The 27,906-nt window shown below is 39.1% G+C and overlaps 1 protein-coding gene across 3 annotated transcripts; it reads left to right on the forward strand.

The window, feature by feature from the left end:
* The first annotated feature begins 19,362 nt into the window (after positions 1–19,362).
* Positions 19,363–21,492, forward strand: LOC115685734 (NAC domain-containing protein 89-like). Of its 3 annotated transcripts, XM_030610825.2 has the most exons (5): positions 19,363–19,505; positions 19,596–19,799; positions 19,919–20,175; positions 20,669–20,779; positions 20,891–21,492. In XM_030610825.2, the coding sequence occupies exons 2-5, from the start codon at positions 19,625–19,627 to the stop codon at positions 21,263–21,265; spliced, it is 918 nt and encodes a 305-aa protein (XP_030466685.2). In that variant the 5' UTR covers positions 19,363–19,505; positions 19,596–19,624; the 3' UTR covers positions 21,266–21,492. The 3 variants fall into 3 exon arrangements, with proteins under 3 accessions (XP_030466685.2, XP_056161062.1, XP_056161061.1); XM_056305087.1 differs by lacking the exon at positions 20,669–20,779; XM_056305086.1 differs by having other exon boundaries at positions 19,456–19,799.
* The last annotated feature ends 6,414 nt before the right edge of the window (positions 21,493–27,906 follow it).

Here is a 27,906-nt window from a genome sequence, read left to right on the forward strand (position 1 = left end):
CCGAAATTCATGGACAAGTATGCCCCTCCTCATCTTGCTTATTCATTTTGTGTGCCATTTAGGAATTTTGGGAAAATAATGTGAGGAATTATGTGGACCCTTGGATCTTGACTTGGAGAAGGGGATGGAATGTGAGCCCTAGGATGGGTGAGTGGGGGTGGGTGATGGGGTTTTTAGTGGGGTTAGTAGAGAAAAATCTGATGAAGTTTTCTCTCTCTCTCTCTCTCTCTCTCTTCTTCTTCTTCTTTTCCTTCTTGGCTTCTGCTGCTGCTTCCTCCACTGACTTCTACTGCTGCTACTTCCACTTCTGCTTCTAGCTTCTGTTGCTGCTTCTTCCACTGGCTTCTGCTCCACCGCTGCTGTTCTAGACCTTGTGCTGCCGTTCTTGCTTGGTCTTGCTTGCTCAGGCTTTGAGTAAGTGGCATTCTAAACCTTGTCTAAGCTAAGAGGTTACCAATAGGCTTAGTAGGGGTTGATTAGTGGTTGTGGTTAGTTGGTTTAAGAGCTAGACAAGTTGATTTGCTTGTTGGTTGTGTTCCCGGATTTTGTTACTACTGTGTCGCCGAGTTTTGCTATTTTTTACGAGACCTGTGTGGGCCGAATCTGGGGTAATGTCCTTCATGAAATTTGTTCAAAACATCTTGAAGTATAACATACTTTAATTTGGGAATTTTTTAATGTCATTTGAGGCCATTCGGAAGTCTATCTTTGGACCGAAATTAGTCTGCCGGAAACACTGTTCCTCCGACCTTCGGGTCTGTTCGGATTTTTTATAAAATTTTATAGACCTATTTTTAAAATACTTCCTTCACAAAACTTGTTGGGGACATTTGTGACTATAAAATATAAAAATTTCAAAGCTTTCTAAGGAGATTTGGTTACTGCTTGAAAAGCATTTTGTAAGTCGGATGGCCAGTCCGAATGAATTATTTTATGTCCGAATTTGGATGACAAAACGAGGTGGTTATAAATAGAACTGGATTTTGTGTTCCGCATGAAAAATGTTCATCAGGATGTTGTCTAGGACATATTCGAAATTCATAATTTTTGGAGTTGAATTACTATTTATTTTAAAAGGAATTCTAGAACTGTGCATTGGCCCAGATTTGCCCCGATTCTGTGTATTCGGTTTTCTTTGACTTTTGTGGTTGAGTTGCAGTGCTTGGTGGCTGAGTTGAATGTTGAGATGTGTGGATTTATGCCATTGAGTGTATAACTTAAATTGTGGATTGAAAGGTGTTGGAATGATTGGGTGATATGGTTGAGCTACATTGCTGCCCTTATGAATGGATTAGTTGGGCTGAGTTGTTGATTTGGAATTGAGCATGTTTGTGTGTGATTAGGGCATGTGGATGTTGTGTGAAGGGAATGAGATATGTATCGCGTATGATCGATAATCCCTGAGGCATATTGACGCAGCAAAAGGTATGAAATTGAATGAGGATGTATGTTTGGTTCTATAATCCCTGAGACGTGTTGACGCGGGGAAAGACATGAAATTGAATGAGGGTGTACATTTGGTTCTATAATCCCTGAGGCGTGTTGACAAGGGGAAAGGCATGAAATTGAATGAGGTTTGATCCTATAATCCTTGAGGCGTGTTTACGCGAGGAATTGGATTTGTCTTGAGGCGTGTTACGCGAGACAATGCCCGGATAAACTGGAGGACCGCTGACTTGATGCATCTTTATGCGAGTCGTGCCGTAGACTTGATGCGTGTTACGCGAGTCGTACGATGAGGTAGACCTGAGGCGTGTTATGCGGGTCGATATTGATCAAAGTGGACACATGTGTGTGTCGGAAGTTGAAAGATGTGAGCATGTGTAGAGTTTGAGATTGGAATAGGTTGGAATGTTATTATTAATGCATGTGTAGGAAATTGGTTGTATCTTGGAGTGTATGTGTAATGAGAAGTTGGTTATATTATTGCGATCCAACTAACGTGTAGGGTTATATATAGATCGAGATATGGCTAGAGAGTGCCTTTGAATGTTATTGCATGTTGATTGAACGTGTTGGGTGTTATTCTATTTTGTCTGGAGGTACGTGTTAGCCTATGTAGGGTTTACGGTGTGGCTTATTGAGACTCGTTCTCATAGTTATTATATAACCATTTCAGACCCCCAACCCGACCATGAATGGTCCGTCACTGGTTCACTTTCTTGATATAGCAAGGCATTTGGAGTTAAAGGAGGAGCATCTAGAGGCTGCTAAATCCTCTAGATTCTCTACACATGCTTACGTTGCTGAAACTAGTTTGCACAAAGTTTTGGGCTTCAAGCATAAGCGAAACTATAAATTCAACAACAAGGGAAGGATAGTCAGGCACCCAATAAAGCCAAAACCCTCCAATGTAAGAAATACGGTGGGAAGAAGGACAAGATCAAGATGAGCTGCTACAATTGTAACAAACTGGGTCTTTTTGCTCGTGACTGCACAGAGCCAAAGAAGGTATCAAATTACTCTATTGCTTTGTGTAGTGCTTTTATTTCTAGCATGTGATACTTATTGAATCTCATTTTATGTGCACTGTAGACTTTATAGCAACAAACCATGTAGTTAGATACCGATAAGCATTTGTGGAACATCATCAGATACAACCTAGAAACAGATGACTATATGTTATAAACAACTCTGAAGTTGAAATGAAGGGTATCGGCACCTACAAATTACTTACGTGGTGGTTGATCTCTATTCCTACATTATGTCCTCTATGCTCTAGATATTCAACGAAAGTTGGTCTCTATAGTTGTTCTTCTAGGCTTGAGTTATGTTTTGAATTTCTATGGTTGTTGTCTTGATATTAAGTTTGGAACAGTTTATTATGGTTCAGGTTATGGTTTTAGACATTGACTATAATGTGTTCAATATTATGTTGATGGTTGTTTTTCTTTACTTGCATCTTCTAGTAATGTGGATATTGATGCAAACATTTAGCATGCTAGACTAGGTCACATTAGGTTAGAAAGAATGAAGGAATTCGCTAGAGAAGGCTTTTTAGGTTCACTCGCTAAAATAGATCTACCTATATGTGAATATTATCTAGTAGGAAAAACAACTAGAAAACCATCCGGTAAAAGAACCAAAGCAGAACTTCCATTACAACTTATACATTCTAACGTTTGTGGCCTATTAAATGTGAGAGCGAGGCATGGAGCTTCATATTTTATCACTTTTATAGATAACTTCACGTGTTTTGGTTATGTTTTTCTAATATTTCATAAGTCAGAAGCAATATATTGCTTTTAACAATATAAGAGTTTTATTGAGAATCAGTTAGACAAAACAATAAAAATATGAAGAACTGAACGCGGACGTGAGTCTATATATGAACAATTCAAATTTATTTCTGATGAGAAGGGTATTGAAGACATTTGACTATTCTTGGAACTTTGCAACAAAATAGTGTTACTGAGAGAATAAATAGAACCCTATTGGAAATGGTTAGGCCTATGATGGCACAGGCAAATCTACTTATCTCATATTAGGGAGATGCGTTATTGACTAATGCCTATATACTTAACTATGCGCCCTCTAAGTCAATCACTTCTACTCCTTATGATTTATGGATTAGTAAAAAATTAGATTTAAGCAATATGTGACCTTGGGGGTCTGCAACACATGTTCACAAATATTCTTATAAATATGGAAAATAGGTCATGGAGGGAAGAAATGTATATTCATTAGCTACGTGATGTCACATTCTTGGAAAACGATTTTCTTAGTAAAGGTGAGATTGATAAGGATTTTCAATTATATGAGATGGAAGATCCTGATAACACACCCACTAATGTTATTGAGGGAAATGAAGATTTATTTCAATATACAAGATCTAGTGGGAGTGTCACATTGCTAGATGAAAACACTACGAGTGCCATAACTTTCGTACGGCGTTCACTTGAGTGCCATAACTTTTTTTCGCTCACTTGAGTGCCACATTGGAGTAAAATAGATCATTTGAGTGTCACTTACGGCATATCGTCCTACATGGATTTTTTACTTATTTTACAAACTGATGTGGAATTTTTTAAAATAAATGGAAATCTTACATGGAAATTTTTGTTCGAGAGAAACGACGTCGTTTCCTAAATTGTGTACAAACCTCTCCCTCTAATAGAAACGACGTCGTTTCTGGGCATGTAATAGCCTGAAAACGACGACATCGCGTGTAAGTGCCAAATTAGGGCTTCTCACTCGCACGTCATCTTTCTCCTGTTCGTGCACATTGTCTTCCATCCTTCTCTCGATTGCTCTGAGATAATCACAAATTAGGGCTTCGATTTTGTTTGATTCCTCAACACTTCATCTCTTTTAAAGCAAATCGAGCTCTCATTGCCACTCTCTCAATACATCTAAAGTCCCAAATCGCAGTTCTCACTAGTACTCTCTGTAATGGCAAATTAGGGTTTTGATCTTTATTTTTGCTGTACACTAAATAGAGACAAAAGGTGACGGACTGGAGGGAAAAGTTAGGGCTTGTCACGTAACGAATCTTGGTCGACAGAGAGTAAAGGTTATTAATTTGTTGTTTTGTGTTGACTGATTAAGAAAGTAAGCAAATGCTTATTTAATTTCGTGTTTACATAGTGTAAAAGTGTGGGAAAAGGTAATATATTTGTCGATTTGGGTTTGGTGTCATAGTGTAAAGATGAGTGCTTTAATCCATTCGCTGTTATACTTTGTTGATTTGTGTTCACTGACCGACACCCCTTATTGTTTATTGTTTATTGTGATTGTCGAGACCATTGTTGAAGTTGCCTATTTGTGTTGTGGTTCCCCATCACAAAAATAATTTTTTTGTATGGGGTGCGGTGTTTTTTTGTGGTTGTGAGGACTAAATGCTGAAATTGTCAGTTTGTGTTGTGGTCCCCCATTACAGAAATAACTTTTTTTTGTATGAGGTGCAGTGTTTTTATTGTAGTTGTGGGGACTGATTGCTGAAGTTGTTTGTTTGTATTGTCGTCCCCTATTACAGAAATAACTTTTTTATGGGGTGCAGTGTAAACATGGGCGATACTGACGCACCCATTAAAGTTTTCTACGGTGGGAGGTTTGTGATTGGGGAAGAGTGGAAATACGTTGGTGGAAAGGTTGTTCTTATCACTGTTAGTCTTGGTAAGCTGTCATATAAAGACTTTAAGAAGGATATAGAGGAACGGTTGCAAAAATAGGGAAATTACATTATTAAGTACCTGCTAAGAGTCCTAAGGATGGCTTGAGATATCTGCATGATGATAGTGGTGTGAGGGATCTTCATGGTAGTGATGTTTATGTGTATGTTGAATATTATGGTGATGAAGATGAGCAAGTAGTGTTAGAAGCTGGTGTTGAAAACCAGGCCAATGATAGAGTTATTTTAGAAGGAGATGTGAGAGCAGAGGAGACCGAGACTTTGCATATATATGTTGTGTTAGATTTATTTAACCAACTTGAGAATACTGGTGGCTTATATGATGGTGAAGATACACTGCCTGAAGAATCGACTAGAAGAGACCTAGGCTCTTGGGAAATTGCACTGTCGAGTGAAGAAAATGAGGAAACGTTAGTGCATACCATTGCACAAGTGATGTTGATGATGAAGATGTTACACAAGCAAGGGAAGAAGTGAGGGCATTTCAGCAAAGGAGAAAAGTACAATTTGGGGTGGTGAATGAGGGCATTTCATTCAATAGGGATGAAGGAGCTTTTGTAGCTGATGGTGATGATTCTGATGATGAGGAAAATGGGCATGATGATGGCAATAGCTCAGGGCATGATGATGATGAAGATGGTGTATTGCAACATAGAAGAAGAAGTTAGTATCCTTCTTATGATTCAACAGGTACAAATCCTACCTTTTGTGTATCGATGAACTTTGATGATGCCAAGCATTTTAGACATGCTATTATCAGGTACTCAATCACTCAATAGAGGAATGTTAAACTCACTAGAAATACCAAGAATTTTATTAGAGCGAAGTGTGCACAAGATAATTGTCCATGAAAAATATACGGTGCATTAAATAAGGAGAGTGGCTCATTCCAAATTCGGTCACTCCAGGAGGAGCATAACTGCAGTATTGTATTTGATAATAAAAGAGTGACTAGTGTGTGGTTGGCCAAACACTTCTTCAATACTATCAAGGCAATGCCAAAAATTAAGACTCTTCAATTGAAACAGCTAATGAAAGAGCAGCTAGGTGTTAACATATCTAAAAATCAGTGCAAAAGGGCTTAGTACAAGGTGATAAGTACATTGCTAGGTACCTACAAGGAAGAATATGTAGAGATCTAGAACTATGCTATGGAATGTAGGCTTTAGATCCACATATTAGAAATTATGGAGAAGCCCTCGCCTGTTCATGGGACACAATTTCGTAGGCTATATATATCCTTTGATGCATGTAGAACTGGATTCTTAGCTGGATGTAGAAAAGTGATAAGGTTAGATGGGTGTTTTTTGAAAGGACTATACAAGGGAGAGTTATTGGCTGCGGTTGGGAGAGATGGAAAGAACCAAATGTTTCCAATTACTTGGGTTGTGGTGAAGGTTGAGAACAAGGATAATTGATCCTGATTTCTGAAAAATTTAATGGCTGATCTTGGAATAACTAATGGAAGAGGTTGGACATTCATGAGCGATCAACAAAATGTATTGTCATTGAATTAGCTTTCAAATACCATTCATGTAGCTTACAAATGTTTGCTGGTTTTGCAAGGACTTGTTCCAGCGATAGCTGAGTTGATGCAATTCGCTGAGCATAGAATGTGTGCTCGTTACATATATGCCAATTGGGCAAAAAGGACAAAGGTGATCAACTGCACAGGCAATTTTGGCTGATTACAATGAGCACAAATATGGCAGATTTCAAAATTCATGAAGAAGCTCTAAATGCCTTGTCAACTGAAGTTTGTGAAACATTGTTCTAAACCGAAGCAAAGCATTGGTGTAGAGCCTTTTTCATTGAAGAATTCAAGTGCGATACCATTGACAACAACCTTTGTGAGGCTTTCAATGGCAAGATTATAGGAGCCAATTACAAACCAATTATTAGTATGCTTGAAGACATCAGAGTTATGGTTATGATGATGCTGCAAAGACGGAGAGATGAATGTTCAAGGTGGCCTAGACAATGTAGGCCTAGGATTATAAAAAAAATTGGATGACAACATTGCTACTAATAGGTTCTGTCATCCAATTTGGAATGGGGACAATGGATACGAGATCATGAATAACGATGGCAAGTATGTTGTCCATTTGGAGAGAAAAAAATGTTCATGTCGAGCATGGCAATTGACTAGAATACCTAGTTCACATGCCATTTGCGCAATCCAGTCGAAGCAACTCAATTCGGAGGATTATGTAGAGGACTGTTACAAGAAAAGCAAGTATCTTGCTGCATACCAATTCATGATGCAGTCTCTGAGAAGCTGTAAGTTTTGGGACAAAACAAACCATCAACCCCTAGAACCTCAACCATTGAAGAATCAAGTTAGCAGGCTTAAAAAGAAAAGGAGAATGCAGGAAATTGAGACTACTAGTAACAGAAATAGCAGGGTGGTGGAATAATTCGATGCTCACACTATTATAGGAAAGGGCACAACAAGACTGGTTGTCCAATAAAGAAGCAGCAACAATAGCAGCAAGAGACAATACAGGCCAATGATGCAGGGGCATGTCAAGGCAACTCAAAAAGCAATAATGCAAGACCAACTACAATGCCAACTCAGTCCAATAGTATACAACAGAGGAGTAAATTTCAAGTAAGCTATTTGTTATGGTCATTGCCATTATATGTACTTCTTGTTGCATTAACTTCATTCTGTTATGTCATTTTGTAGGTTAGAAAAAGAGCAGTTGAAGAGGTTTATGAAAGTTTTGCACCATAGCATACACATGGTGCAATTGGGAAAAAACTAAGGGAATATGGCTATCGATTGTTTATAGACATAAATGCCGGCATGACGGTTTTGAATGTCAGTTTTTTAGGCGTTATGCATTTGATACATGTCATTTGATTGATATGGTAACTAATCGTGTTCGTTTATATGTTGTAGCCTGGGAGGAGTTCCGAGGTGTTGATATCTCAAGGAGGACCAAGTCAAGAATTGGCTGCATCCACAAGAAGAAGCCAAGGGCAAGCACTGATAAATCAAGCAATGGTAACTCGAGCACAATCAAAGAAGCAGCAACCAACGATAGCTCCAAAATAGAGGGTAGAGAGGGCAGCTCGAAAATAGGCATCTAAAAAGACCTAAACATCAGCTCCATCTCAATTGAATGATCTTGAAAATATCAATATACATCAATCTCAACCTAATGCCATAGTGTCAAGACCAATCACTGAAAGTTCAATAGGAGGCAACACCAAAACACATGAAGCTCCAAAGAAAAGAATGGACCCTCCAAAAGATAAGACAGTGGAAAAAAGAACACGAGTGAATGATGTGCCTAGAGTTCCAGTTCGGAAGAGTGCAAGAATCATGAATAATTTCAAGAGTCCATCGAAAAAAAAAAAAGAGGAAGTGACCAGGTTGTTGAGCTTGACTGATAGGAGGAGGCTGTCTGTTTATGTTTGTTGTTAGGTGTCAATATTTGTTTAGGATTTTGTTGTTAGGCATTTGAGATTATTGCTGCATTTTGGTTGGTAATGTGTTTAGCAGCAATGTTGTTAGGTGTTTGATTATTTATTGCTGGATTTTGGTTGGAGATGTGCTTGGCAGCAATATTGTTGTTTTGGTATTGAATGTAAGAACATAGATGTTGATGTAAAAGAACATGATTTTCCGGATGCAATGATTACGTTTTTATGTTTGATGTAAATGCAATGCTATTTGGTGTTAACTCATGCCAAGGTTGATGGCATCTCTGGAATAATACTTCTTTTATATGCTGTTATAGGATGGCAATAATGAGATAATCTTGCTTAAGCTATACATGATAGGTTAAGAAAAGTGAAACTAATAGCTTATTTATTAAAAAAAATTGAGGAACCTAAGTGGTCACTTTTAAGAAGTTAAGGAACCTAAGTTGTAACTTTTAAAAAGTTAATGAACCAAAGTGTTTACTTAAAAAAATTTGTGGCACTCAAACGATCCTTTGTAAAGCTATTTGGAACTTCCACTATCCTTCAACACCATATGCAGAAAAGCCAAAACCAACTACAGAATGCAGAACCATCTCTGCTCTTGTTGCAAACCATTTATCCTTTATGTAAACCAATAATAATACACCATATAACACCTTCCACCAACCTACAAGTAAACACAAACCTGCCATTCAACATTCAACCCATATACACAACTTTACCAAAAGTAACAACATTCCAGCATCAAAACACTCCCATAGGTAAAATTCATTGCACCAAATACAACAACACATTTCATTGCTCTTCCACTATGGTAGACTCAATAGCTTCTTCTCATTATTGAGGTTACATATGATCACAAACCAGACCAAACCCGACAACAACAAGACAAATAACACTCGATAAATATTTCTTTGAATTTTCATTCTTGAAACTTCCTTCTTCAAATGATTCACCAAAGTTTCCAGACCCTTGATTTCTGCTTGCATTGAGTATGCATCGTCCAACTCATCTTTCAATAGAGGCAGAGCTTCATGTCGTCCTTGAAGTCGCTCCAAGATCACCTTCGTTGCTCCATTTGAAAATTTTGTGTCAACCCACCCGAAATATCCACAATTAAAGTCTTCTCTATACCTAGCGCATCCATTGAACCTTCTCCCAAGATTGTTTCTTGTCCAAGTTGTTCTTGTTGGACTTCGCAGCCTATAATAGCAGAAATTTTGACTTCTATCTTCGCTTTGTTCATAAACTCATAAGCCGCTTCTCCTGCTTCTGCTCCCCACTATGAATTTGATGAAATGATTTGCTTCAATTTGGAGAGAGTTTGCGAGTTCAAGGTTAGGGTTAGGGTTCCTCAAGATGAAAATTGGATTTTGCCCCAATTTGTTGAAATAAGACAAGGGTTCTTATAATTGGATATGGGTGAACGACGTCGTTTGGCATGCAATTGTTGACTAGATGGGTGAACGACGTCGTTTAGCATGTCAAATGCTGACTTTAACTTGCCGGCGAGACATGTCGGCTATTTTAATGCCACATTGGATTTTCCGGTGAGCCAAATCGCCGATGGCACTCAAATGATCACTTTTTCAAATTTTTGGCACTCAAGTGAGAAAAAAAAATTATGGCACTTAAGTGAGCGTCGTACGAGAGGTATGGCACTCCTAGTGTTCTTATCCCGTCGCATTGCCTAGTGAACTGATTTCACAAGGAGTTCAATTATGTAAAAGTAATCGTATAAGCATTACCCATCGTCGTTTTGAGATTGAAAGGGAAGCACTTGTGATTGCTCCACATGACGATGCAAAGCCTAAGGCAGTCAAATATACTCTCTCATCTCTTGGCAAGAAAGAATGGAGAAAAGTTTTGGAAGATGAAATGGATCCTATGAAAACAACTATGTCCGAGACTTGATTGACCTACCACTTGAACGCAAGGCGATTGGGAATAAATGGGTTCTCAAGATCAAGTGTAGGGTGGATGTATCTATTGAAAAGTATAAGGCTCGCCTTATGATGAAAGGCTATACTCAACAAGAGAATATAGATTATAAGGAAACCTTTTTCACCAGTTATAAGGTTTGCCTCCATATGCTTTATCCTAGCTATTGTCGCAAATTTGGACTTAGAAATACATCAAATGGATGTAAAGATAGCATTTCCTAATAGAGAACTAGATGATGATATCTATATGAAACAACCGGTAGGTTTCATAGTTAAAGGTTAAGAGCACAAAGTTTACAAACCTCAAAGATCAATATATGCCCTTAACCAATATTACAGATAGTGGTATTTTCGTTTTCATTGAGCCATGACTTTTTTTGGGTTTACGATGATCAAAGAAGATCACTGTGTGTATGTCAAGTGGTCCAAGAATAAATTTCTAATTTTATCACTTTATATAGATAATATTCTGTTAGTTGGGAATGATAAGGGTTGGTTATCACCATAAAAGAATGGTTTTAGTCTAATTTTGAAATGGAGGACATGGAAGAAGTTGTTTATATATTAGGAGTTAAGATCGAAATAGATCGTTCAAGGAAATTTTTTGCTCTGTCACATGGGTCTTATATTATAAAGATTCTTGAACAATTCAATATGCAACATTATAATCCCACTGATACCCCTATCATACAAGGCGAAGGCCTAAACTCTAAGATTTGTCATAAGACTCCAAAAGAAAATAAAGAAATGGAAACTATTTCTTATTCTAGTGCAGTCGGAAGTTTGATGTATACTATGATATGTACTTGACCCAACATATGTTATGTCGTGGGATTAGTGAGTCGATACCAATCAAATCCATGAAAAGCACATTGGAAAGCAGTTCAGAGGACTTGAGATATTTGAGAGGCATTGTAGACTATCAACTTTATTATCAAGGAAACGATTTACGTTTATTAGGTTACTCTGATGATATTGTCGAGTAAACTGAAATGAGCTTAAATTGACATATGGGTATGCGTACTTGCTTAATTAAGGTGTAATCTCTTGGAGTAGCAAAAAACAAACAAGTATAGCTCTTCTACAGTGTAAGAAGCAATATGGTTCAAACGATTCTTGGAAGATTTAGCCATGGTCACTAACATTCCAATATCAATCGTAGTTTATTATTATAATTATTCAGCCATTGCCTATGTGAAAGATCCTAAGTATCATGGTAGCATATAGCGTAGAAAGAAGTGATCCTACAATACATTTCTACAAATAGAATAGTTGCTGATCCATTCACTGAGCCTATTTCTAAAGATGCGTTCTTAACCCACAGGATGTCTCTAAGAAAGTGTAGAATATAAAATGTAAAATTGTTTAGGATCATTGCATTGCATAAATGTACATATATGAATTGTACTTGTTTATTTTCATTAACGAATTGATGTTTTATCAATTAGTACAATTTGTTATGAGACTAACACAAACACACATGTATTATTGAAAGGTATGTCATCAGGCAGTGATTGGCTCACTCACACGAGCCTTTACTTTAAGCGCTATAGTAAGCAAGTTGAGATGAGGTGGCATGTACTCTAAATGTTGGAAGAGCAAATTTAGTACATAATATAATTATATTTTATTTTTTTGTCGCCTTGATTAGGATCAAGATGAGGTCTGTGATTTATATGTGATAAGATCGAACATAATAGTCCCACAATCATGTATTCCTGATGGAAGTCGAGTGCGAGTAGCTAATTGGACGCTATAGAAAGCGAGCTAATATAGTACTGGAGCTAAATATATATACGTGAGAAGCATGTGACTGTGTTTAGGTTCAGATCCATATAGTTTATATGCTTGATAAATGACTTAGTTCTAATGACATGCATATTATTTTTTTGATTTTTCATTAAAATTCATATTTAGAAATTAATAAAAATGAAAGTTTATCTAGATTAAAATATTATATAAATTAAACTAGCTAATGGACTAACCTAAATCCTTTTTAACTTAGAAACCTAATTTTGCATGCAATTCTATTTAGAAAACTTATCTATCCTAGATATTATCAGAACATGCAATTTTAATTCAACTAAGAAAATATTTAAATTATCCTATCATGCAATTTCAAAACATGGAAGTTAACTAAATAAAGATAAAAACTTACCTAATCCGCACGTGACATGCACGAAGATTTTTAAGTTAAAGATTATCGCAATCTTAGGAAGAACAATTATCCAATATTAAGTCAAAGTAATAAAAAAAAAATCTTTGCGGATCAAATTAGTAATTAAATTGACTCTTATCAATAAACCCTAATAGGATAATGCCTAAAATGTCGTATATCACGGTTAGATAACGAAATCAATCCAAAATTAGCAATTAAGTACTCAAATCATATTGGATTAGATTGTTACCTAATTTGAACGTAAATAATCCAAATTAGAATTGAACTTTGGATTAGCGGATTGCGGATGAGGCTCAGAGGATGGCCGGCACTCAGTGGACTCGCGGCTGTGTCTTATCGGATCGGTGGGAGGTTTGTGGACGGCGACCAGCGGTGAGGAGAACTCTCGGTGTTTGGCCATCGGTGAGGACGGCTCTTGGTTCACGTCGGCAACAGCTTGGTGATCACCAGAAAGACCTGCACCAAGAAAGTTCGAGAACAGCCGCAGGGAAATCACGTCACGGTTTGTGATGTTAACTGGCCGAGTGTGAACAACAGGAAATATCAGAGATCGGGGCGGCCACGCCAAGCCCACTGCAACGTTGGTCGGTTTACCGCAAAAGCAATAAAAGCTGGTCAGCAAAGGTCACCGAGTTGAACGCAAAACTGGACAGCGACCCCCCGAGAAGCGCAGCAACAGATGAACTCCAGACAACGACGACGAGCAGCGACAGCGAAACTGGACAGCAAAAGATGACGCAGCGGCAGCGAAAAACAGAGCCACAGCAGCTCGTTGGACAACGGCAAAGCAACGTCTCCAGGAGGTGGTAGTTACGAGCAAGAGGAAACAGCGAGGAAAGTAGCTGCGGGACCTTCTTCGTGCGATGAAGAACGTGAATTCTCTTCTCTTGTATGCCTCTGTTCCGTGAACCTCGATCACCCAAATCTCACGATTTTCCTCTATATTGTGGGTGTGTGCTTTTTTTGATGGGTCAATATTACGATACAAGCTAAACTGGTACACTTGTAATAAATTTATCTAAAATTAATTTTTTTGTGACAACTAAAAACCCAAAACAGGTACATTTGTAATAAGTTTACTCTCCATTACTTTCTATTAAATTTGATTAATATCATGAAAAACCATAAACTGGTACACTTGTGATTAAGGAAGAGTAAAATCCCAAACTGGTACATCCGTCAAATGTCACGTATTATCCAACTTGTACCAATTTTTGGTTTTTCATTATATTAACCCCTTTTTAATTTTTCAACACCTCCTGTGAGGACAATATATATATATATAGATGCATGTGAGGGGTGATGAAGATTGGATCCTTGTGATAATGCTGATCTTTTTTTAATCCCAATATCCATTATTTCTTCTTTGTTTTTTTTACCCTAGAAGATTCGTATTTGCCCTAAAGGGATTCGTACATGGCCGAATATACGCTCCCCACGTGTGACAAATTTCTTTCCTTTCTTTTAGTCTTACCCTGAATATTTCTCTTCTTTTTGCCTTGCAGAAGTGGATGCGCCAAAGAGAAAGATCTTTTTGATTAAAATTAACCCCCAATTTCTCACATACAAGTGTCATATTACCCTGTGACCAAAACTTTGTTAACGTAATGGCCTAATTGCTTCTCAATTTTAATCAAGAAAAAATCAATTCTTTCTAATTCGGCACCTATAATTTCAGCCACCGCGGGTTTAGTCCAATTGAGCTCAAAATCATTCACTTAAGTCCATCCACCGCCAGTCCAATAAATGCGCACATGTTCCTAATATCTATATGCAATTTAATTAATATTTTTATTTAGAGATTGGGTTGATCCCTAATTTTTAAGCAATGAATAATTGAATGGGTTATCAAAATTTAGGTGTCAACAGATTTGTTAGTTATTTTGTTTGGTTTTTTAGTTTGAAAATTACTACCTTTTCTTATCTCGACATAACAAAAAGTTCTCTTATCTAACAAGCTTTTATTTGAATTTCTTACAAACACCTTAAGTTTATAGATAATTCTATAAAGTTACCAACTTCTATTCGAGTGACTTACCAATTTTTTTTCCCGATTAAGTAACCCAAGATAAGAGCGATTAGATTAATAAAACCAAATAATCATTGGTAATTAATTTGATGGTTGATAATCTATAACCAGTTGATAAATTAATCAGAGAAACTTTAGTGATGCTATATAAGAGTTAATATATTTAAGACAAAGGTAAGAGAAAAATAAACTTGCTAAATAACTCAAATGAGAATTGGTAATCCAAAACTAGTTGACGACTTAATAAGAGAAAAAGTTGATAATTCACTCTAACTAAGGTTAGTAATTTCTAAAGAAGTTGGTAAGTTCAAGGCGTTGCAAATTAAGTAAAGTAAATAGATGTTTCCAAATGACAAGCAAAATTGGCAAATTAAAGAAGTCAAATCAACATCGGTAAATAACTCAAATGAAAGTTGGTAATCTCATACTATGTGGTAATCAATTATAGAAAGGTTGGTGAGTCATGGTGATTGTGACATTCCGAATTTCGACCCATTTTTTGGGATTTATAAAACGTATATTTCGTCAGTGCGCTTATAATAAAATCTTGCTCGGAACTGATCACTCTTGGGTTATTTTTAAATTAGAGATTTCGCTAGAATCGTACTCGATCGAATTTGGCCGTTATTTAGAGCCCGAACTTTGGTGTCGAATTTTTCGGAGTTTCATAACGAATTTAATTGGACGGTGTCGATATTATTGTGGTCAGCGTCGACATTGCCTAGGATTAGTGAAAAGTGAAATTTGGACCGGTTACAGATTTGGACTAGTAGACCTCCTTCGTAGTGTGTTTTAGTTAGTGTTTTGGCCTTTTTTCTAATTTATTAATTAGGATTTTCGTAGACCGTCGAATCGATTTCGGATTTGAATGTGGGCCATCGGATCGCACTCGAGTGCGTTGACTTTGCCCCTCTCTCTCTCTCTGCCGCATCCCCTCCCCCTGTCGCACGTCCCTTCCCCCTACCCCCCATGCAACGTCCCCTCTCTCTCTCTCCTCCTTTTTCTTTCTTTTCTTTTCTTCTTTCTTCTTCTTCTCTTCCGCCGCACCGCTGCTTCTGTTCTTCTCTTGCTACTCATCGTCGACCGCCACTCACCGTCCGCCTTGCACCGTCGCTCGCTTGATCAGCCACCACCCCCGCCGTCGCCGCCGTGCCACCGGAAGCCATCACCGTCGTCAACTCGCTCGCCCAAAAACTCGCAGCTCGCCGAGCCGAGCTCGTCGCCGCTCAACTCGCCCAGCTCGCCTAGCCAAGCCTGTCGCCACCATCCGCCTTGCGCCGCCGCTCGCCCCGCTGCCTGCGACGCCGCCGGCTCACCCCCTGCTCCCAGCCGCACGCCTCTGTCTCGACCGCCCATCACCGTTGCCGAGCCGCTGCCTTGGCCGGATTGCTATGTGCTTGTTCGTCACCGCCGCGAGCCCAGCTCGCTAGCCCGCCAGCAGCTCGTTGCCGCCGCCGTGCCGTCCAACTAGCCGGACAGCCAACTCGCTGGCCAGCCAGGCCAGTCGCCCGAGCACGCCTGACCGCCCAACCCCATCTCGCCGGCCGAGCAGCCCAGCCGCTCGCCCGGCTGTGGCCAAGCTCGTTACCCGCGCGCCCAGCCGCTGCCCCAGCCATGGCCGGACAGTCTAGGCTGCTACCCAGGCCGTGGCCGAGTCGCCTAGCTCACCGGGCCGAGTGCCTAGCCGTGGCCAAGTGCCATGCCAAGCGCCCCTGCCGTGGCCGAGCACGTTGCCAGCCACTGTGCTCGCTGCGCCCTCACCCGCGCCGAGCCGCTACTGTTCCCCCGGGCCATTTTGGGCCCCTTGCCGGTTTTTCCGGGGCCAAACTTAGGTAAGTGACTTCCTAAATCTTATCTAGTATAATGGGTATTATTAGACTTGTTTAGGCTTGCTTTGTGATGGATTAGGGGTGGTTTAAGGTTGACCTATTGGCTAGTTTAGTGAGCTAGTGTGACTGGTTGTGTGGATGAATTGTGGGGATCTAGAGACCTCATTTTGGGGCTGGTCTTCATTGAATTGAATGCTAGGAATTGTGGGCTATCTTAGTGAGCTTATAACTTGATTTGCGAATTGAAATGTGATGAATTGGTGGGCGCGTGTATGGCGGGTTAGTCGTGGTAGTTGTGAGTGCAATTTGATGCTTGATGGTGGCCGGTTCGTGATGGACTATGGGTTGAGCATGACCGGCTCGAATGTTGGAATTGTGGGCCAAAGTGGCGAGCTTTTGACTTGAAATTGGATACGTGCATTGTGCTAGAACGATGGTCGTGTTATGTGGTTGACTTGTGATGCTTTGAGGAATGAATTTGATACTTGCATGGATTGATTGGAACGAGTGGCGATTGAGCATAGTATGTAATTATTTGACTATGTGATTGGCGTGAAATTAATTGAATTAAGTGGCGTGTGTGTTTGCTTGAAAAGCCCAGATTGATCGGAGGGCTGCCAACCTGAGGCGTGGTTACGCGGGTATGACGAGAAAGGCAAGAAAAGACCTAAGGCGTGTTTACGCTGGTCATTGAAGAAAGTTGGGCCTGAGGCGTGTTGACGCGGGCTATGAAAAAGGACCTGAGGCGTGTTTACGCGAGTCGTGGATAGTTGGATGGACATACATGTGGAATGTGCTTGATTGAAGTGGATGAATGCGCATGTGTATGGCGCTCGGGTGATTGTGATATGTGCTTAGGCTATTATTGCATTATAGTGTTTGACTAATATGCAGAGTTGGCGTGTGATTGGAGGCGAGGCAAGTATGTCTATGTGAATTCCAATTTGTCGATGGTTAGATTGCATGTTGAGACTTGTCTGTGTACGCATTAGCCTAGGTGGGGTTTAGGTTGTTTGCTTATTGAGATTTATCTCATTTCCGTTGTTAAACATTTTCAAATTTGGAGTGACGGATAGTCGTCACGTGCAGTTCAGAGACCGGGAGTGACCTTGGGCATTTGATGCTTCATTTCATCTTTGGATGCTCCTCTTTTGTATAGTGAAGTAAGCTACCCAACCACTGTTCCCTTTTGATGTTGTGTATTTGTGAATGCTGTAGTGTTATCCCTTGTCATTAACTATCATCAAGGTTGCTTAAATTTCGCTTCCGCTTGCGTACGTCTTTGCGTGTTTCGTATAGGTCGGCAACGCATCCTGGGATGTCGCGTTCAATACGGCCATCGAAGGGGTGTCGCGAGCCCGTTGGGGTTCGGGGCATGACATTAATTTAGATCAGTAATCTCTAAATGGAATTAGTAAACATAAGTGGTCGTAAACTAGGCAAATGAAACTCAGTAATTCAATAGAAAAATTGATAGAGTATACAAAAACAATAAAAAATTGGTAAGTAATGCAAATAAGAGTTGGTAACACAAAAATAATTGACCATTCAATATGACAAAAGTTGGTAAGTACTTCTAATTCAGATTGGCAATTTCATATAAGAGTTCATAAATAAAAGATGTCAATAAGTTATGTAAATAAAAGTTGGTAAGTTGGTATAAAAATTGCTAATTTGCAAACTATAAATTTGTAATTTCATAAAAGTCTTGGTAAGTTTCCAACAAGTTACTAGAAAAATAGTCAGCTATCATTTTTCTTACTAACAAATTTTTACACTTACCAACACTTGCTGAGATTTATTAGCACGAAATAAAAATCCATGCATTTGGGCACAAAGCAATAGAATTCCATCAAACACGGACATAATTCGAAGTTCTAGGCTTTCACAAACTTTATTTCAAGTCAGGTTTTAGTTTAATGGGCTCAAAACTGACGCCTATTTTACCAATTTGAATTCATACTCATATGGATATACTAACCTTGTTTGAACAGTTATCAATCCACTTCTAATTTCAAAGGCATAATCTAATCTTCCAACTTATGGAAATATACCAAATTCAAATCTTATTACCTTAACGTCAGATTTACCTACTTTAATGGAAAAGTTGCTAATACGCTCCTTCGAACAACACCTGCTAGTTAATATACGGTTGGTGCCTAATAGAATCTGCAAATTATCAAATCCACCAATAATGAACGAAATTCAATATTGATAATCATTGGAAAGACGGGATGCATACATAAGAATTAGATACGTAACTAAACATTTGCACTTGTATCACATCCAATGGCAACTACATAAAATGGTTTTACACTGATAAAGGTTCTAAATTATAATAAGAAGCTAACTTTTGAGTCAAGAACACGCATCTAAGTTTTGCTAAAGTGTACGAGTCTGGCCCATTGAACTTTTCCCCCCCAAAGTCCACACACCTGAAGATAAAGATGCATATTATATATAAAGACAGTCGATTGTGCTTTCAAATCGTACCAACGAGAATCTTCTTATCTCTTTCACTTTCAACGTCATTGCTCAAATAATGCATGTCGCTAGGGATTCTAGAATCCTCTTCACTGAGGAAACGCTTGAGACATCTTCATATCATGATCTGCATGCATAGTTACGTACATGAAATTCTAGAGTCTTCTTCACTGAGGAAACGCTATTCAACACGATACCATCACATGCTTCTCCATGCATATGCGATGTCATGAAGCTATAAGCTTTCATACTTTTCCATTGACTATAACGACCAGATGGGTCCTATTTAACGTCATACCATCACATCTTAGCGAAAATTTCGTCGTCTTGAGCTTGAGGTGGGATCCACTTGAACAGTAGTCCCTTCTTCATCAAGCTAAAGGAAATTACTGGTTTCTTGTGGTTATAAATTGACCCACTTGGAAGCGTTTGGAGTCAGCACTCTCAAGCAAAGCAAAGCCATGCCAAGCCAAGAGTAGGCTCTGTTTCCTGTGTTTGTATTCTCTTCCTCTGCTTATTTCCCCAGTCCCATTCTCTATTCTTCTCTTCTTTTTTTCCATTGCAGAATTGAATGTGAGACAGCAAGCATATAGCATGGCAGGATCAATGGAGGCGCGACAGGTGGGACACGGATTCAATCCGAGGGAGGAGCAACTCGTTGGTCATTTCCTGAGAAAGAAGCTCAAAGGACAAATGGAAGCTAATTGCGAAATTCCCGAGCTATTCATCTACGATTGGGAGCCTCCGGATTTGTTTATCCTATACGACGGTAACTTACATTTAGTCCTTAGAGTTCTCGATTTCTCTATTTTCTTACGGTTTGATGGTAACTGGTCGTTGCCATTAAGACTTTAGTAAAAATAACAGTTAAACAATCTTTGGTTGTAGTATTATCAAGTGAACCGTCGGCTGGACGAGAGTGTTTCTTCTTTTGTCCCCGTGGTCGTAAGAGGAAGACCAAGTGGGGATTTTGGAAAGAAACGGGTATCGAGCGTGTTGTACGAGCCGACACGGGTAAGCCAATGGGGACCAAGAGATATTTCGTTTACTATGAAGGTCGACAACCAAAGGGCCGCTGGACTGATGTGACCATGCGCGAATATCACCTAAAGTTGGATGTTTCAGATAGTGAAATTTCGGACCCGGTACTCGACTTCTCTTCTTTTGCTTCCCTTAACTGAGCATCTCTAACATGGTTACAAGTGCAGGTAAAATTGATTTCATTTCTATACATATGTTCCTCATTGAGCTTCTTGAGGTTTCTGGCTTTGTGAGTTCACGATTGGCTAGTTCCTCCCTCTCTGCCATGATTTAAGTGCGATTTACCTTTAACTCCAGCTGTCCTTTGAACATTTGTTTTCGCAAGTCAGAACTTTTCCTACTGTAATTCGTAGAATTTCATGAGGAAGATCGAGAAACTCAACTCACCATTGATCATTTTAACTCTACTGAAGGTTACACTGCCAAAATTTGGTGGTTCTGCAGCAACAAAGGGGACAATTGGTTCTTGAAATTTAAATTACTTCAATTTTGATAAGTGACGCGTGATGTATCTCGTCCATAAAATACTTTTGGGCAACAATGGGGTTTCGGTTGTCGTAACTCTGATACTCATAGCCGGTATCATTGTCTTTGTAGACGGCATTGGTTCTCTGTCGGATAATGAAAGGGAAAAGTAAGAAAGCAAAGTCAGCAACAGCGAGTGCTTCAACCGATTTAAGCGGCCTGAGTAATCTGAATAGTGCACAGGTGATCAAATGTTGCTTTCGGTTGATACAAAGCAACATATGATCTAGAGATACATCTAACCATACTAAAGCTCGAGTTCTGTTTGTTCTTTCTTTTTTCTTTTTCACTCAGGCAACTCCAGGAGTTACTATTGAATCTGACTATCCAACCGAGATGTTGAATACTAGTTTACCAGACTGGAACCTGCCTATTCCTGATCAGCAGCCTCAAACGTACAAAGAGCAATGTTTGTGTTATGATGATAATTGGCATGTTGACGAACCTAATGATGGACGTTGTTATATACCATATTCTCTGAGCAACGGCATCAATGTCACGGATTTATCGAACTCTGACGAGAGCACAGGGCAGACTCAAACGTGCAAAGAGCAACATTTAGCATATGATGATAATCAGCATGTTGACGGACCTAGCGACAAACATTGTGATATGCCAAATTCTCCAAGCGGCGGTATCGATCTTGAGGATCTCTTGAACTCTGACTAGAGCAAGGATTAGTATGCCAAACTACAGTGTGCGTAGATTATGCTCTATAGATAAGTTGTGAAGTATGATAATGGACTGCCAGTGTTTGGTGGTCCTTTACAGATGTTAATCTCAGCCTAGTTTGTTATATCAGTGATAATGCTATGTACCAACTATGCTTCTCCGAGGATGGGACATTATATCAATCTTGTGTGCTTGTATATTGTAGTATTAATTTTTCCTCACAATTTGCATATTTATCTTGATTTTATCTACTCAACACTGGTCATGCATCAATATCTATTCGTCTAACCTTTGAGAGGGCTTGCCGTATGAGACTTTCCTCCATTTTCGTAAAATCCCAAGTCCATAAACATGACTTGTCAAGTGATTTGTAAGTAAAAGACCCATTCCTCGTCAATGCCCCGATTATTCCCGACAACGGGTTTCTCAGGACGCGCATGATAACCATTATGTTTCTCTGTTTTTCTAGTTATCTGCTTCCAAAAATAGGTTTGGAACAGAAATCCGTTTGGTAATACAATTTCTTTTTTTTATTTCTGGAACAAATTTATACTCCAGAAATTGGTTTGAAACATAAATCAAAAGTAAAAATTTTCTACATTTTTATTTCCAGAACAAAAATGAGAAATAAAAACTCTTCTCATCCCTCGCCATTGGCCTTTCACCCACCGCCAGCCATCATCCGCCGCCGCCGCCGCTACTGTCCTTTGTCACCAGCCGGTCATCATCCATCGTCGGCCACTGTCGTCCACCTCCGTCCGTTGCCGCCCGCCATCTACCGTCCATTGCCGTCCGCCACCGCCTGCGTCTACCATCCTCTATCGCCTAACGTTGGCCGCCTCCCACCGTCGGCCGCCGCCATCCACCACCGTTGGCTGCCTCCTGCCGTCCTTCATCGGCCAACGTCTACCATCCTCAGCCAACACCCGATGCCGGCCACCTCTCGTTGCCGCCGCCCGCCACCGATCGCCGTCCTCCGCTGCCAGCTACCTTCCGCCGCCGCCTGCCGTTCTCCATCGTTGCTCGCCCGCTAGTTGCCTGAGAGGGAACATTTTTTTGTCATTATCAAACAAATTTTTATTTCAGAAACAGAAATTTTATGTCATTATCAAATGCGTATTTTGACTTAGAAATTCATCTATGGAATAAAAATAAAAAAAATGTATTTCTGACCAGAAATTGACTTTTGGAACAGAATGGTTATCATTCGCGCCCCCTGTCTTTTCTTATTTCTTGCTTCTTACCCTTTCTTGCGGCATCTCCTTTCTCTTTAATTGCAGCGCCACCCCACCATGACCATAGAAAAGGCAAAGTAAGGGAAATTTTCAAATAAGGTTCTAAAATGAGATTATTTTTTCAAAAGAGGGCCCAAAGTGGATTTGTATCATGTAAAGGCTATACAGTGCCAAACTTAGTCTCAAATAAGATCTGGAGCTCACCGGCCGGCTAAATCTTCGTTGGCCGGCAAGCACCATCGACTTATACGGCACTTTCCAAGCCATGGCCAATGGCATTTTCATCTAGGAGCATTTTTTTAAGTTTTCTTTCTTTTATTTCTTCTTTCTCTTTTTCTGTGAAGAAAACGAAAAAGATAGAAAAAGAAAGAAAAAGAAAAAGTGTCACGCAAGTTGCCAGTGGAAGGAAGGAGAAAGAAAATTAAAATGAAAGAAAAGAAAAGGCATAAAGACACTAGAAGTGTCAAAAGTTTCGTACGGCACTAACTTTATTGCCAAAAGTTTTCATCGGATTATTTAAATGCCAAATCGGAGAAAAAATAATTATTTAAGTGTCTCTAGCGAGAAATTTTGACAAAAAATATTAAGTGGCTTTTATAATAAAAACTTCAATATGAGTTAGCATTTTTTTTTTTATTAAAAACCAGTCCACGTGGACATCCTAAATGACGTCGCACGAGCCAACATGGCTGGGTTGTCTAAACACGAAGTTGCACGAGTCTCCGGAGAAAAAACCACGTCCTCGAGGTCATCGTCAAGGAAGTGATCCTGTCATTGCTGTGGCTCAGGCGATCGGCCCCGATCCGACGGCATATCGTTGAAGTCCATCAATGGCTCTCCTTCGTCATCCCAGTACCTACAGCAAGAAACCAACAACAAATACCTCGATTAGTCACTAAAATTGCCAGAAAAATTGAAAGAACAAAAAAACTAGGGTTTGGGATCGTACGGATCGTATTCGTAGCCCATGCTGGCGATGGGTTTCGGTGAACAGGTGAATTATACAGGCTCCGATCGGATTCAATTCGATTAAATATCGAGATGGAGGTCACTTTAGCTTCACAACGACAAGACGGAGATTTCTTCTGGTCGGATTTGCTTTTGTTGTTCATATGCGTTGTTTCACGGTAATTCTCCTCTAATAACACTGAGCCTCTAGCAAGTTACTCCGGATTTGATTTAGGGTTGAATGGTCGATTTAGGGTTTCGAATTTGGGAATTTCCTCGAATGGTTGATTTAGGGTTTATATTTGGGGCAAAACATGTAGACGACGTTGTTTATGGGTATATATGCTAACTGGGCACGCCGGCGAGCCACGTCGGTCGCAAAAATTAATAAAATATGGTCACATCGGATTTCCCTAAGCCTTATTGCTGGAAAGGCTTGATTAGAAGAGGAATAATCCTAGCGATATCTCATCAGATAACACATGCCAAGAGATTCTTCAGTGACATGCAATTTATCTTGTGATTTTAATAGGTGCAACTGTGGAACCATTTGGAAAGCAAGTGAGCAACTTTTGTGGTTCTGCGCAGTAGTCTATTTGCTTTATCTACTAGCAGCTGACCCTGTACCTGGAGGACTGAGAGGAGACATCACAAAGCAGAACCTTTTGACAGAGTTGGGTCTTATTAATTTCTGACATCAGAATTAATGTAATCAAATATATGAATTGTTCTTGCAAGAACTTCCTTTTATCTTGGTTCTATTACATTAAAATGGCACTTCTTGTTTTCACCCACTCCAATGAAGTGCATATTTTACATCAGAGGCTGAGTTCAACCACAGGTGTTTGTACAGGTTGTGATTTTTGCCAGGCTTGAGAAGTGCATATTTTATAGGTCCTCTCTATGCAACGTGTATGCTCACCCAGAAGGTGTTTGAGGAAATGTCCGAGAGAGACATACCCACGTTCGACTATCTAGGTCGACGATTGAGTTGAGCTAGTTTAAATATATTAATGGATGACTCGAGGGACTTGACGATGGAGGCCATGGACTTGACGATGGAGTCCTCTCTCAAACGGCATGGTACATATGCGACAACGATTAAAGTCGAAATTCACTTGGCCCATCAGAAAAAAAAAACAAATATCCCACGGCATCAAAATTCAAAATCTATAAAGTAAATGTCATTAAATATTAAAATGAACTATTTAACCTTAATCTTGTTCAGAATGACGTATTGAATTTATTCATTCGGAAGAGTCTTCTAACACAAATTATATTAATGATATCAAATGTCCTAGTTTTTTTTTGGTCAGAACCTAGTTTAAATATGTGATTTTGTTTTTTCGTTTTTCAATTTTAAATAATGAGTTTTTAATTTGTAATATATTTACAATCACTCAACTTATTTTAATTTGTAAGATCGATGATTCTCTTACGTAGAATATCATGAATATGTTCACATTTTGACATTAAAGATTCAAATCTAGGAAATAAATGTCATTAAATATTAAAAAGAATTATTTAACTTTCATCTTATTCGAAATGGCGATTCAAGCAATACGTAATCGAAATTATAAATAGTTGAATAGCGTAAATGACTAAAATATTTTTATAGGAATAAAAAGCAAAAAAAGAAAAGAAAAAAAGAAGAAAAAACATAAAATCAAGCCATGAATAAAAAGCAAAAAAGAAAAAGAAGAAGAAACCGAAAACTGATCCGAACCAAACCGAACCAAATCGGTTTTTCGGTTCGGTTCCAATTCAGTTCGAGCAAGTTTCGGTTCGGTTCGGTTCAGGGGTGCTTCTTTAACGGTTCGGTTCGGTTCGGTTTTTCAAGAAAACCGAACCGAACCGAACCGTTTAGAGCCCTCCTAATATTTGGGGCAAAACATGTAGACGACGTTGTTTATGGGTATATATGCTCACTGGGCACGCCGGCAAGCCATGTCGGTCGCAAAAATTAATAAAATATGGCCACATCAGATTTTCCTAAGCCCCATTGCTGGAAAGGTTCTGTTTCAAAACAACATCTGATTTGATTTGTTCCTTCGTTTGCCTATAAAAAGAATATCCAAATCACAATCAAAACATACTAAAAACAAGAAATGCTCTCTTTTCATTCCATTTATTTGTTGGGTTTTACATATGACGTTATTGTTCCTGTTTCCTCTATTTATTCTATGCGAAGTAAAGAGAAAGATCCGTTATATCCTAGGAAGATAATCGCTAGAGCTTGTCGCACCAAGTATCGTACTCCGAGGGCTGGCATTATCCTTAAGGATAGTGCTTGCATGCCTCAGATATTTTTTCTTATTTTCATCTTTTCTAACATATTTTTCCAACAAATAGTCTCTCGGAGTTCTCTTTATGGAAGAGCTCCTCCAACCCTCTTGATTAGCCCTAACTAGCGACATTTTCTTTTTGTTCCTGCTTCATTCTCGGGTTCCCAGAACATTGCAATGAGGATGGACGGGAAGATGCTGCGGAAGCTCGATTAGCCCTTCTCGGCAGAAAATTAAGTAAGCTTTGGTCAGATGTGAATGTTCCCGTGATGAATGGTGTTGAATCCTCGAAAAAGTGAATGTCGTCTTACACTATTTGGGAAACTCTAACAAACCCTAACATCAATTTTCAAGCATTCCAAAACACAATGAGGAAAGCTTGGAGATTAGATTCGGTCACCTGTTGGCAAATGGAAGCTGGTTCACATTTAAATCAGAAAAGGAGAAGAATTGTATTCTGGAAGCTGTTCTATGGTCATTCGCTAATCACCTGTTAATTCTTAACCCATGGTAACCTAATAAACCGCCTCGTTACTATGAATTTACTCTGTGCTTTTTGGGTTCAAATACGTGGGCTCCCTTATGAATGCTTCTTGGAAGAAACAATGCTGAGAACAGCGGCAAAGATTGGACCGGTCTTTAAAATCTGATGGCCCTTTTAAAATCTGGAACTGTTACAAGTTTTGAATGAAAATATTATGGATAAATTTTAATTATGAAAGACTCCCTCATTTTTCTTTTCTTATGAGAACATTGGGCGTTATTCCAAATATTATGAAGAAGTGATCTATGAAGAAACTTGGCCCTCCAATGAGAATGAGCAATACTTTGAGTAATGGCTTCATTTTGTAAGCAATACAAACGATCGTTTGTAGGAAAATGTTTTTCAAATCATTTATTTTCGGCGAAACAATCGAAACCTTATAGTGGAAGTAAATGATGTTACCCCTTTTTGGAACATTTTTTACTCTAAAAGACAAAAGAAATTATTGAAGATGAGATAAATTCAAAAACTCAGGCAAACAAAATACCACTGCTTTCCTTTTGACTCAAGAGGAAAGAGCCCAATCAGAATGTACAGTGAGGAGGAAGAGGAAGATACAGGCACATTGGCTCATCGTGAAGTGTGTGGAGAAGAGCTGACCCAGGTAATTTCAGGGTCTAGAAGCAAGATAGGCCAGTTAATGCTCACAACAACAGCTCAGACTCGTGTAGTCTTCTAGTAAAATGGCGGTTTCTCAAAGAAATGTAGCAAGGGCAAAAAATCTCCAGCAAATAAGAAGTAGAAAAGATACAACCCCCATGGAATACAACTAGCTCGTGTAAATGTAATTGATGAGAGCAAATTACTTGATAATCCAATTAATGTCCAGATAGCTCAAATGAATGGGCTTTGATAATTACTCGCAACAAGTCACCGGGTATGAATGAAGAAATTAAGCTGAAATTGTCGAGGGTTAGACACATTTCTAACATTCAAGCTTTGAGAGCTTTAGTGACTCAAGAAAGAGACATCTACACTTTCAAAAACAGGAACACGTGCAGCGGATAAAGAGACATCTCCACTTTCAAAATCATTCAAATGTGAATCCAGTCAGAATTGTAGGAGGATTAGCAGTGCTCTGGACAAATTTGGTATCTTTGAATGTTGTTGAATCTGCCTTATAAAAGCTCATCAACTTGATATGTAAAGAGAACAAAAGCAACGAAACCATGAGAATCACCTTTCTTCATGTGCCAAATGTGTTCTACGAAAGAATATTCTTACGGGAGTAGTTGAAAAGAATAAAGTCCAGCAATTATCTTCCTTGGATTCGTCTTGGAAATTTCAATGAAATTCTTTAGCATTGGGAGAAGTTGGGGAACCGTATGGCGGAGCATTACAGATTAAATACCTTTCGCGAATTTTTAAATGTTTTTTATTAATGGATGTGGAATATAAGTAATGTGCATTTCCTTTGGCGAATAATAGAGAGGAGGATGCCTTTATTGAAAAAAGATTAGATAAAGTGTTATGTAGCGTGGAAAGGAGAGTTTTCCAACGCTGAAGCCCATGGTTTGCCTGCTATTGGGTTTGACCACAACCCATTTTTTCGGTCGCTGTTCTCCGAACCAGCGAAAAGTAGAATACGAAATTAAATTTGAAGCATTTTGGCTCAAAGATGAAGAA

The sequence above is a fragment of the Syzygium oleosum genome, unplaced genomic scaffold, assembly GCF_021117445.2.
Source record: "Syzygium oleosum isolate NSW1041296 unplaced genomic scaffold, Sole_v2.1 Sole_v2.34, whole genome shotgun sequence".
NCBI lineage: Eukaryota > Viridiplantae > Streptophyta > Magnoliopsida > Myrtales > Myrtaceae > Syzygium > Syzygium oleosum.

Coding starts and splice junctions, on each gene's coding strand:
- LOC115685734 (XM_030610825.2), top strand. CDS start 19,625: ATGGCAGGATCAATGGAGGCGCGACAGGTGGGACACGGATTCAATCCG. Junction 20,176..20,668: donor ATAGTGAAATTTCGGACCCG/GTACTCGACTTC, acceptor TTGTCTTTGTAG/ACGGCATTGGTTCTCTGTCG. Junction 20,780..20,890: donor GTAATCTGAATAGTGCACAG/GTGATCAAATGT, acceptor TTTTTCACTCAG/GCAACTCCAGGAGTTACTAT.